At 33.6% G+C, this 13312-nt stretch overlaps 2 protein-coding genes across 2 annotated transcripts in view; one reads left to right on the top strand and one right to left on the bottom strand.

Annotated features, from left to right (window-relative positions):
• The window catches only part of ADAM7 (ADAM metallopeptidase domain 7), an 87869-nt gene that overhangs the window by 62392 nt on the left and 12165 nt on the right, over positions 1-13312 (bottom strand). The gene's annotated exons all lie outside the window — the stretch shown is intronic.
• On the top strand, positions 5605-6873 carry LOC101690204 (cytochrome c-like). Its single transcript, XM_045069507.1, has one exon. It carries the CDS (start codon positions 5667-5669, stop codon positions 5982-5984), a length of 318 nt encoding a protein of 105 aa, XP_044925442.1. The 5' UTR covers positions 5605-5666; the 3' UTR covers positions 5985-6873.

Here is a 13312-nt window from a genome sequence, read left to right as displayed (position 1 = left end):
TCCTAGAACCAGGAAATGGGTGGATTAGGAATTATATTTCCCCCAAGACTGTCAGCTTTTCATTCAATGGCACATTCATTATAAGTTGCTAAGGAAGAGAAGTTTAATTGTTTATAGTCCTGCTGTCTGGAGGGATCCCTTGGCAACCGCCAATAGGTTGCCTATTTCTTGCTCAGTAAGAAGACAGTGTTCTGTGCTGTGAAATTCACTTATTTCAATCTGAATTATCCCATGTGGAAAATAGCCATTCCATTTTAACATTGATGAGTCCGCAAGAAGAAAAGTGGAATATTAACTCTATTAGAGATGAAATGGTGACAGAGTAGAAAAAGCCCTAGTATCAGTACCATTACTTGGGTTGACTAAGTGGAATGAGCTCAAAATCACTTATACTCAAAATATATACTGTGTTATATGAATGTGAAAAACAGACATTTATGTAGTTATGTTCATTATTAAAATTGACATCACTCTCTACATAACTGTTTATCCAACAGTCTTACTTTAATTATCTCATAAATATGTATTTAAAAATAGATTTTTGCAAAAACAAAATCAAGGAAATATTTAATCTGAATTATAAATATCCACCTGTGCCTTCTTATTTGTCTTTCCAAAAAGAGCTGGCAGAACAATCAGAATTTGCTCAATAGAGCAGAACTGCTAGATTCCATTCATGCCCATGTTCCATGAACATAACCTGCCTCATTCCCATTAAGTCCCAGTAGGCAGGGTTATGTGTTCAGCAATGCAACCAGGATGTACATTTTAGCTCAAGGGCAGAATCATAGCGGACATTACTTCCTTTTTTCCCCCAAAAAACTATATTTAAAAACGTTATTTTCTTATAAAACAAAGGATCCTGTATTTTTTCAATTCATGAATACAAAGTACTAGTATCTCATTTTTTAAACTTTCATTTTGAAATAAGTACAGACTCATAGGTAGTTACAGAGATGACATAGCGGAATCTGATGTCTGTGCACCCTTGACTCAGTCTCCCCAGAAGTTACATCTTAAATAATTATAGTACAATAACAAAACCAGAAATACTCACTAGTACAATGCATGTGCATGTGTTTACATGTCATTTTATCGTGTGTGTGATTTGTGTTACACCGCTGCAATCAAGACGTTCTATATCTTGATTCTACCAGAAGAATCTCCTTCATGCTATCTCTTTATAATCTCCCCCCCCTCAACAACATCCTTAATCCTTGACAACAATTCAAAACAACCATACTGTTTTCCAGATTTATAATTTTTCATTTAGAGAATGTTTTATCAGTGGAATTATATAGTATGTGATTTTTTGAGGGTTTTTTTTTTTTCCCCATTCAGCATAGTGCCATAGTGATCCACCCAGTTTGTTCCATTTCACTGCAAAGTGGCATTCCATGATATGGATAGCCTAGTGTGTTTAACCATTCATTTGTTGAAGGAGATCTGAGTTGTTTCCAGTTTAAGGCAATCCTGAATAGAGCTACAAATATTTGTGTGTGAATGTAAGTTTTCATTTTTCTGAAATAATACCTAGTAGTACAATTGCTTTACCTCATGGAGATTGCATGTTGGTTTCTTTTTTAAATTGCTTAATTGTTTTCCAGAATGCTATATCATCTTATTTTCCCGTCAGTGATTTATTAATGATCCAGTTTCTTTATATCCCTTGCCAGCATTTGGTAATGTAATTACTATTTTTTTTTTTTTTTAGTTTTAGCCATTTTGATTTAATGAAATATTTCATTGCAGTTTTTAATTTACATTTCTTGAATGATTAATGATGCCATATATCTTTTCAAGGGCTTATTTGTCATCCATATATTCTCTTCGGTGAGAAGTATCTCCCTATCTTGGCCTATTTCCCAGTTGAACTGTTTACTTTTTATGGCTGAGTTTTGAGAACTCTCTATTTTTCAGACTATTGTCCCTTGTTGGTTATGGTTTGCAGATGTCTGCTCCCAATCTGTAACTTGTCTTTCATCCTCATGATAGAACTTTTGTAGAGTAAGCACTTTCAATTTTAATGAAGACCAGTTTATCAACTTTATCTTTCATTATTCATGCCAAATGATCTAGTGTCAAGTCTAAGAATTTTTTGCCTTAGGTCTAGATTCTGAAAATAGTATCTTATTTATCTAAAAGTATTAAGGTTTTGTGTTCTATGTTGAAATCCATGATCTATTTTGAGTTAATTTTGGTATAAATTTGGCATAAGCTTTGAGATTTAGGTTGAGGTTTTCTTTCTTTCTTTCTTTCTTTCTTTCTTTCTTTCTTTCTCTCTCTCTCTCTCTCTCTCTCCCCTCTCCTTCCTTCCTTCCTTCCTCCCTTCCTTTCTTTTTTTCTTTTCCTTCCTTCCTTCCTTCCTCCCCTCCTCCCTTTCTCCCTCCCTCCCTCCCTATAGTGATAACTCTATATATCAACTGGAGAATCAACCTCTTTACCATGACAGATCTTCTACTTCTAGTACATTATCACAAATTAGGTCCCATCTATTTACATCTTTTTGATGATTTTCATCAGAATTTTGTCATTTTCAGAGAACAAGGTTTGTATGTATTTCTCATATTTGTAACTTTTATTTATTTTTGAACAATTGCAAATGATGTTGTATTTTAAATTTCAGTTTTCACATCTTCATTTTGACTACAAAATTTGGACTTCATTTTGACTGTACAACAGCAATACAGTTGATTTTTTATGATGAAATATTCTGTGACTTTGTTGAACCCATTTATTCTTTCTAGGAGATATTTTTGTTTGTTTGCTAATTTGTTTGTTAGCTTCCATAGAATTTTCTAAGCAAAACACTATTGTGTCATCAGCAAATAAGGACTTTTTTCTTCTACCTTTCAATCTCTATGCCTTCCATTTTTTTTTCTTCCTGAGTTGCACTGACTAGAACTTTCAGGTATATGTTGAATAGGTATGGTGACAGTACACATATTTGTATATGTTCAGTCTTTTACCCATAAATACGATGTTTGCTGTAAGGTTTTATAAATACTCATCAAGTCAAGGCCATTCCCTTATGGGTACCATAATTATGGTCCCAATTATCTAAAATTTCTAATCATAAATGAGCGTTGAATTTTATCAAAACTTTTTTTTCTGCATCAATCAATATGATCATGTGATTTTTTTTCTTTACATTGTTAATATGTTAAATTACATTGATTAATTTTAGAATATTGAATCAGTCTTTTGGATTGTTGAATTGGTTATGGTGTAAAACTCTTGTGCATTGTTGAATTTATTTGTTAACACTTTGTTAGGAAGTTTTGTGTTTACACTCACAATGGACATTTTCTGTAGTTCAATTTTGTTTGCAGTATCTTTGTTTGGTTTAGGTATCAGAGTAATGCTGGCTTCATAAAATGAGAAAGGGAGTGTTCCCTCTTCTATTTTCTGGAAGACATTGTCTAAAGAGCACTTTTCATTAAGAACATGTAGATTTAAAGTAATTATTAACATAGTAAGACTTAAGTCTGCTATTTAATTTTTTGTTTCTGTTTCTTCTTTTTCATGTTTTAGTTTCCTTTTCCTTCCTTCTTGTGGGTTGCTTAAATACATTTTAAAATCCATTTTAATTTATCTGTAACACTTTTCAGTGTACCTCTCTGTATAGATTTCTTAGTGTTTGCTTTGGGTAATATATTTCATATATATGTTTGTATATATAAAATCAAATATGTAAGACTTGGAATGGTATTATATGAGTTTATACTGTTTCAAATGTGTTCACCTTCTTGAACCTGTAGGTATGCAGTATTTTTCTTGTCAAATTTGGAAATTTTCAGTATCAAAATATTCATTTGAATACTTTTTCAGCTCCATAGTCTCTCCTCTCCTTCTGGGTCTCTCATGGGATCAATTTTACAACTTCTATTTTATTCCCACATATTCCTGAGAGTGCTTTTTTTCCCAGAAAATTTTCCTTGTTATTCAGATTGTGTAATTTCTATTACACAATTATTTCTGATTATTTCTACTCTCTTCTCCATTCTGATCTTAAGCTCATCTATTGAGAGGTTTTTTCCCCATGTATTTTACTTACAGTTCTAAAATTTCCTTTAGATTCTTATTTATATCTTCTATTTTCTTTATTTTTTGAGATTTTCTATTAATTTCCTGAGACATTCTATTTTTTTTTTTCATTTGTTTCAAGTATGTTTGAGATTTTTCATTGAAGTATTTTTGTGATGGCTGCTTTAAAATTTTGTCAGATAATTCAAACATCTGTTTCATTTTGGTGTTGGCAGCTACTATTTTTTTTTCTCTTTTAGATTGAAATATTTCTGGCTTTTGGTTTGACAAATGTTTTCAATTAAAACTTGGGTATTGTGATATTATATTAATAACCCCTAGACCTTATGTAAATCTTGTGTTTTTATAGATCTCCTCTGATACCATTTTAATGTGAGGCACCTTATTACTGTCATATAGGAATAGAAATCCAGGGTCTTCATTTGTCCTATAGGAGTTCTTTGCTACTGCTTGGTTAGGGTCAAAATTCTGCCTTTTCACTCCTGCTGAAATCATCCTGATTAAGAAGGGGAGGGATTTATTGACACTGTAAGGGGTGTTCTTGCTAATTCTCTACTCGGCCTCTTCTCACATTAACCCATCAGGAAAGGTGAGAGATACCCCATTTGTCTGGATGGGCATGGCATCAGGTTCCACAAATACTCTGAAGTCACACTTAAGTGGGGAAAATGGGTCTTCATTACCACTGAGCCAAGATGAAAGTCTTGGCTTCCCATTTAGCTATCTCTGATATCATTACACAGAAGAGGGAGGGTAGTTGGGGTATCTTTATAGCCTGACAAGGGTAGAAGCTTAGTCTCTTGATCCTGCCTTTTCTGGCTGGGATGGGAGTGGGGACAGGGTTCTTTGTGTGTGTGTCATGTTCCCTAAAGTAGAACAGTTATTGTCTCAAAACCTTCTGTCTTTCTAAGCTGCTTTTTTCTCTTTTAGTCCTTTGGCTAAATAGAGCATGATTTTTTTTTAGGTTTTCAGTATGGTTGGTTGGTTGGTTTTTGTATATGTTCATGGGAATTTCCAGGTTGCTGATTTCTCCAGTATCTAGTCTGGGATGCATGAAGCAAAATGACAACCCAAGAAACTCACCACTGTGTTTGTCATTCTTTGGGTATCAAAATCTCTAGCTGGTCTACCTTTTTCTCCACATCTCTCAGTCTTCTTATACTTGTTTTATATATGTAACGCCCAGAAGTTTTAGTTTTACTTAGTGGAAGGAATAGAGAAAAATGTCTGCTCCATTTTTCTGCAAGTGAAAATTCATAGTCTCATTTTCTTTTATAAATCAAAATACATCAATTTTAGGAAATTTTATAGAGCATTGTATCATTTGGAATTCCATACTTTAATATGACCTAATATTTTTATGCTGCACTAGTAGACAAACACAAATTATGCTTAATGTTATTTGAAATCTCAAAATACATACACACTACATAATCCTAACACATTTATCATCACATAATATTTTGCCATTGGCAAGATCCTTTCAATCTAAGTTCTAACCAAGATGATGAATGGACAACAGTGTTTAACTCATATTAAGAATTGAAGCCGAGAGAGCGGGACGTCTGGTTTGTGAGCGGACACCTTCGTTTCGCGCGCTACGAAAGAGCGATCTAAAAATGGGTGATGTTGAGAAGGGCAAGAAGATTTTTGTTCAGAAGTGTGCCCAGTGCCATACCGTGGAAAAGGGAGGCAAGCACAAGACTGGGCCAAATCTCCATGGTTTATTTGGCCGAAAGACCGGTCAGGCCCTTGGATTTTCTTACACAGATGCCAACAAGAATAAAGGCATCACCTGGGGAGAGGAGACACTGATGGAGTATTTGGAGAATCCCAAGAAGTGCATCCCTGGGACAAAAATGATCTTCGCTGGCATTAAGAAGACAGGGGAAAGAGCAGACTTGATAGCTTATCTCAAAAAAGCTACTAAGGAGTAATAATTGGCCATTGCCTTATTTATTGCAAACAAAAATGTTTCATGACTTTTTTTTTATGTGTTCAATTGATCTCATACACCAGAATTCAGATCATGAATGGCCGATAGAATATTTCTTTTGGACAGTCCTGACATAAATAAGGTTGGCTTGTGGTTAAATGAATATGATCAGCTTTTTGAACTTTGATAGTAATTCTGGTTCAGCAAGTGCTGTCAGTTTTCCCCTTTTAAAAATATGATCAGAATTGATTAGTAATGTTCAACTTTTCACAGAGGTGGTAAATGCCATCTCTAAACTTATAGGAGATTGGTTTTATATTTAGATTTATATAACTGGTTATATTAATATATTTAAATACTGAGGAAATCCCTTCACTGTCTCAGAACCAGCAAGATTGAGCTGTGTTTCAGGTTGTGTTCATTAGCCTGTTACAGGCAAGGGTTGAAGATAAGCTGGCAGTGTCCACTTTTTTTTTTCTTAACTATGCCAATTTAATTAAAATTTCCTGCATCTAAAATGTTGCCTTTTGCTTAATGAAAGGCATTTTAGTGTGGTTTATGTATAATATTAAATAAAGAGTTATTTAACACTTCTCATTTTATAGATGATCTAAGGTCAGATGCTTTTAAAATTCAGTGTGACAGGATATAGCAGCAGACATGGCTTGTGAATTATCTACTAAGTCAGACTAAGTTATAATTCAGGATTGTCTTCTAAATAGCTATTCAGAGAGACAACTGTGGAAATACCATATATGTATGATTGGTAATGGTCCTTTTGCCAACTCGTTAGAAGGGTTAAAATGGGAGATACATCATCAGCACAAATTTGTAAATTATGTGATAAGGCTTAAGATAATTAAAAACAATCACAAATCAAAAAAAAAAAAGAATTGAAACCAAATATATGATGAAAAATAATAATGCTCAACTAGCCATAATAAATTATTTAGAACTGACAAACCATAAAGATATAGTTTAAAAAGCTCTGTTTTGTAACAGTGTTCCTGATCTAAGAGTGACTTAACATTTCACTGACTACTTGAATGATGTAGGAGTAAACATACTAAAGGATTCTAATAAATTAGAGGGTAATAGTTGTTAAAGCCCACAGAGTTCAAGATATCTTAGAAATAGATATACAGATACATAACAAACTATGTAGAGTTCTTGAACCTAACATTCTTTCACCCCTTTGAAGTATACCAGGCCACTTTTTCGTCCTACCTCCAACATGATAAACTTACAGGACTTCAAAAACCAGCTCAAAACACACTTGCTAACACCAGGTGTACCTTTCAATTATTTTCTATATGTGTATTTCATACCTCCAAAAATCTCCATTTTCATGTGTACTACATTTTTATCCTACAATATAGAGTTCAGCAAACTTTTTCTGTAAACATCAAAATGGTAAATATTATAGGCTGTGTGGGTCACATATGATCATTGTTACATGTTTTTTGTTTAGTTTGATTTTATTTTCATTCCAAATATTTTAAACTTTAAAATGACTCTTAGCTCAAGGAACATACATAGAGTATAGACCCAGATTGGTCCACCAGCTTTTCTTTGCCTTCCCCTAATATGTTATCATGTCTATGCTTGAAGCTGCCTGTGAGCTGCTTTATGAAGGGACTCATTTCCTTTTTACTTGTGTCTTTTCAGTTCTCAAGACCATATTTGACACATTAAAGTATTCAATAAACAAGTGTTGTTAAGAATAAAATAACTGAATTGAAATTTGAGCTGTCACCCAAATGACAGAGTTTGCCATTTGAGTTCAACAAAGTTAATTCCCTGATAAAATAAAAGTATCAAACCTCTTCAGAGGAACAACAGAATTTAAAGTCTCTACCACATTTCATTCAAATTGTTCAGTACACAATCTAAATTTACTAGACATAGGAAGAAATAGGAGAATTTAAACTATTGTTAATAAAAAAGACAAATTTTTCAGTACACAATCTAAATTTACTAGACATAGGAAGAAATAGGAAAATTTAAACTATTGTTAATAAAAAAGACAATCAATAAAAATCTACTTCAAGCTAATCCAGAGGATGAAATAGATGAGTTTATTAAGCAGGTACTCAACAATGTAAAAGAAAATATGCTTGAAATGCATGAAAAGATTTGAAATGTCAGCACAAAAAATGGAAATTACTTTTTTAAAAAGCAAATTAAGAATTTTATAATTGAAAATACCATAAATAGATAATTTCATTGCATGGACATAAAATGGGAATTTATAAAGGAAAAAGTAATAAACTTGATGATTGATCAATAGAAATTATCCAACCTAAAGAAGATAGAGAAAGAAAAAAGAACAGAGTTTCAGGTACATATAGGATAATATCAAAATGACTGAAATACTAATAATTTGACTGCTAGCAAGAGGAGAAAGTGTATGGCAGAAAAAAATGGTAATGACTGAAATTTTATCCAGTTTGGAGGAAGACATAAACTATAATTTAAAGAAGTTTAGTAAAACACAGGCAAGATAAGTTTGAAAAAGGGAGCAGATGTTTGCAAATTACACTACAGAGGGCTGATACCCAAGATCTATAAAGAACTTCTCAAACTCAACACCCAAAAAAACAGATAATCAAGTCAAAAAATGGACAGAAGACATGAACAGACACTTCTCCAAAGAAGACATACAAATAGTTAACAAGCACATGAAGAAATGTTCATCATCATTAGCCATCAGAGAAATTAAAATCAAAACTACACTGAGATACCATATTTCACCAGTTATAATGACAAAAATTAACAAGGCAAGGAAAAGCAAATGTTGGAGAGGATGTGGAGAAAGGGAAACCCTCTTACACTGTTGGTGGGAATGTAAGTTGGTACAACCACTTTGGAAAACAGTGTGGAAATTCCTCAAAAAATTAAAAATAGATCTACCCTATGACCTGGCAATTGCACTATTGGCTATTTGCCCCAAAGATACAGATGTAGTGAAAAGAAGGGCCATATGTATCCCAATGTTCATAGCACCAATTCCCACAATAGCCAAACTGTGGAAAGAGTTGAGATGTCCTTCAGTAGATGAATGGATAAGAAAGATGTGGTCCATATACACAATGAAATATTACTCAGCCATCAGAAAGGATGAATATCCAACTTTTGTATCAACATGGATGGGACTTGAGGAAATTATGCTGAATGAAATAAGTCAAGCAGAGAAAATCAATTGTCATATGGTTTCACTGGAACATGAGGAATAAGATGGATTATGAGAAGGAAAGGAAAAATGAAGTGAAATCAGAGGCGGAGAAGAACCACGAGATACCGTGGACTCTGAGAAACAGAGGGTTTTAGAAGGGAGGGGATAGATGGATGGGTGGGCCTGGTGGTAGGTTTTAAGAAAGGCATGTATTGCATGGAACTCTGAGTGTTATATGTAAACAATGAATCTTGGAACACTACATCAGAAACTAATGTTGTACTCTGTGGTGACTAACATAACACAATAAAATATTAAATTATATTAAATTTTAAAAATCACACCCATACCTATCATTGCCAAATTGAGGAGTATCAATTACTAAGACAAATCTTGAAAGCAGCAGGAGAATAACATAACACAAAGAGGGAAACAGAAATTCAAGTTGGCACTAACATTTCATTAGAAACTACAGGGGTCATGGGGTGCCTGGGTGGCTAAGTGGGTTAAATCCTCTGCATTCAGCTCAGGTCATGATCTCAATGCCCTGGGATTGAGCCCTGCATCGGCTCTCTGCTCAGCAGGGAGCCTGCACACCCCCCCCCCCACATCTCACTCTCTGCCTACTTGTGATCTCTGTCAAATAAATAAAATCTTAAAAAAAAAAAGAAATAAACTACAAGGGTCAAAGGAAAGAAGAACAATGTCAGCATCTTTTGCCAAAAGAAATAAAAATTCTATCAATCCATAATTTTATACCCAGCAAAACTAATCTTCACAAGTGAACAAAAAGTAAAGATCATTTCAGATGAAAGAAAACCAAGGTAAATTTCTGCCAGAAATGGGTAAAGGAAGTCCTTCAGCCTGAAAGGATTGGAAGCAGATGGAAAATTGAATCTTTAAGAATAGAAGGATAGGAAATGGTAAACCATGCAGTAAATAAAAAAATTTTTCATTGAATTTCTTTAAGATACATATGACCATTTAAAGCCAAAATTATAGCTATGAATTATGGAGTTACTAATGTATATAGAGGTATATATATGACAAGGTAATATAAAAGAGTTTAGTTGTAAATGGACTTATAAGATAGTGAAGATTTTACATTTTACATAAAATGATACAATAAGTAAAATTGTAATAAATTATTGTATTTCATGTACTGTAAATAAATAAAATAAATAAAAAAGTATTTAAAACTATAAATAAATATTATAATCCCTAAACCAAAAGCTTAAACCTAAAGCAGAGAGATATTGCTAAAAAGCCAATAAATAGATAAAAAGCCAGTAGGTAAAGTAAAAACAAAGCAAACAAAATAAAAACCAAATAATCCAAAGAGTTAAAGAAGGTAAAGGAAATTAAAGAATTTTTAAAAATTCAAGGAAACAAATGAGAATGAAAACACAACTGTTCAAAACTTTGGGATACAGCAAAGGTGGTCTTAAGAGGGAAGTACATAATAATACAAGCTTTTCTCAAAAAAATTAGAAAGTCTTAAATACACAAGCTACACTTACACCTAAAGGAGCTGAAGAAAGAAAAACAAAAACAAAAACAAAAACAAACAAACAAAAAAAGGCCTAAACCTAGCAGGAGAAGAGAAATAATAATAAAGGTAAGAGCAGAAATCAATGAAATAGAAATGAAAAGAAGAGTAAAGCAGATCAATGAAATTAGAAGCTGGATCTTTGAAAGAATTAATAAGATTGATAAACCCCTAGCTGGACTTATCAAATAGAAAAGAAAAAGGGCCCAAATTAATATAACCATGAAAGAAAGAGGAATGATCATGATCAACATCAAGGAATTATAAACAATTTTAAGAACAAATTATGAGCAAATATATGCCAACAAATTAGGCAATCTGGAAGAAATGGCTGTATTCCTAGAAACTTATAAACTACCAAAACTGAACCAGGAACAAATAGAAAACCTGAACAGACCCATAGCTGGCAAGGAAATTAAAGCAATAATAAAAAAATCTACCCCAAAATAAGAGTCCAGGGCCAAATGTCTTCCCAGGAGAATTCCACCAAACATTTAAAGAAGAATTAATACCTATTCTTCTGAAGCTGTCTCAAAAAATGGAAATGGAAGGAAATTTTCTAAGCTCATTCTGTAAGTCCAGTATTACCTCGATCCCCAAACCAGACAAAAACCCCATCAAAAAGGAATATTACACACCAATATCCCTGATGAACATGGATGCCAAATTCTCACCAAGAACTAACCAGTAGGATCTAAATGTACATTAAAAGTATTACTCACCATGACCAAGTGGGATTTATTCCTGAGATGAACCACTCTTGAGTGGTTCAACATTTGCAAATTAATCAACATGATACATCATGTTAATAAAGGAAAGGACAAGAACCATACAATCCTCTCAATTGATGCAGAAAAAGCACTTAACAAAATACAGAATCTTTTCACAGTTAAAACTCTCCACAGTGTAGATACAGAGGGAGCATACCTCAATATCACAAAAGCCTTCTAAGAAAATCCCACAAGGAATATAATTCTTACTGGGGAAAAACAGAGCATTTCCCCTAAGGTCAGGAACATGACAAGGATGCCCACTCTCACCACCATTGTTCAACATAGTACTAGAAGTCCTAGCCTCAGTAATCAGACAACAAAAAGAAATAAAAGACATTCAAATTGGCCAAGAAGTCAAATTCTCACTCTTCGCAGATGATATGATACACTAAGTGGAAAACCCAAAAGACTCTACCAAAAATTTGCTAGTATTCATAAAGGAATTCAACAACATTTTAGGATATAAAATCAATGCACAGAAAATTAGTTGCATTTCTGTACACTAACAATGAGACAGAAGAAAGAGAAATTAAGGAATTATCCCATTCATAATTGCACCAAAAAACACAAGATACCTAGGAATCAGCCTAACTAAAGAGGTAAAGGATCTGTACTCTAAAAATTACAGTACACTTATGAAAGACATCAAGGAAGGCACAAAGATATGAAAAATAAAACCTCCATGCTCATGGATTGGAAGAATAAATATTGTTAAAATGTCTATGCTACCCAGAGCAATCTACACATTCAATGCAATCTCTATCAAAATACCATCAATATTTTTCACAGAGCTAGAACAAACAATCCTAAACTTTTGTGGAACCAGAAAAAGACTACAAATAGAGGAATGTTGAAAAAGAACACCAAAGCTGATGCCATAATAATGCTGGAGCTCAGGCTCTATTACAAAGCTTTAATCATCAAGACAGTATGGTACTGCTACAAAAACAGGCACATAGATCAGTGGGACAGAATAGAGAACCCAGAAATGGACCCTCAACTCTGTGGTCAACTAATCTTCAACAAAGCAGAAAAGAATATCTAATGGAAAAAGGACAGTCTCTTCAATAAATGGTTCTGGCAAAAATGGGCAACCACATGCAGAAGGATCAAACTGGACCATTTCCTTACACCATGAACAAAGAAAAACTCAAAATGGATGAAAGATCTAAATGTGAAATGGGAGTCCATCAAAATCCTAAGGAGAACACAAGGAGCAACCTCTTCAACCTTGGCCGCAGCAACTTCTTAAACATGTCTCCAAAGGCAAGGGAAACAAAAGTAAAATTAAAGTATTGAGACTTCACCAGATAAAAAGCTTCTGCACAGCAAGAAAACAGTCAACAAAACTAAAAGGCATGCTACAGAATGGGAGAAGATATTTGCAAATGACATATCAGTTAAAGGGTTAGTATCCAAGATCTTTAAATAACTTATCAAACTCAACACCCCCAAAACAAATAATCCTGTCAAGAAATGGGCATAAAACATGATCAGATATTTCTCCAAAGAAGACCTCCAAATGGCCAACAGACAAGAAAAATAATCCACATCACTTGGCATCAGGGAAATACAAATCAAAACTACAATGAGTTACCACCTTACACCAGAATGACTAAAATTAACAAGACAGCAAACAACAAATGTTGGCTAGGGTGAGGAGAAAAGGGAACCTTTTTACACTGTTGGTGGGAATGCAAGCTGGTATAGCCACTCTAAAAAACAGTATGGAGGTTCCTCAAAAAGTTAAATATAGGGTTACTTACAACCCAGAAATTGCACTACTAGGAATTTACTCCCCCAAAGATACAAAGGTAGTGATCTAGAGGGCC

Source organism: Mustela putorius, unplaced genomic scaffold (assembly GCF_011764305.1).
Source record: "Mustela putorius furo isolate JIRA1106 unplaced genomic scaffold, ASM1176430v1.1 tig00003937_pilon_pilon_pilon, whole genome shotgun sequence".
Classification (NCBI taxonomy): domain Eukaryota; kingdom Metazoa; phylum Chordata; class Mammalia; order Carnivora; family Mustelidae; genus Mustela; species Mustela putorius.
Note: the sequence above shows the minus strand (reverse complement) of the source record. Positions and strands in the feature narration are given on the sequence as shown.

Coding starts and splice junctions, on each gene's coding strand:
- LOC101690204 (XM_045069507.1), top strand. CDS start 5,667: ATGGGTGATGTTGAGAAGGGCAAGAAGATTTTTGTTCAGAAGTGTGCC.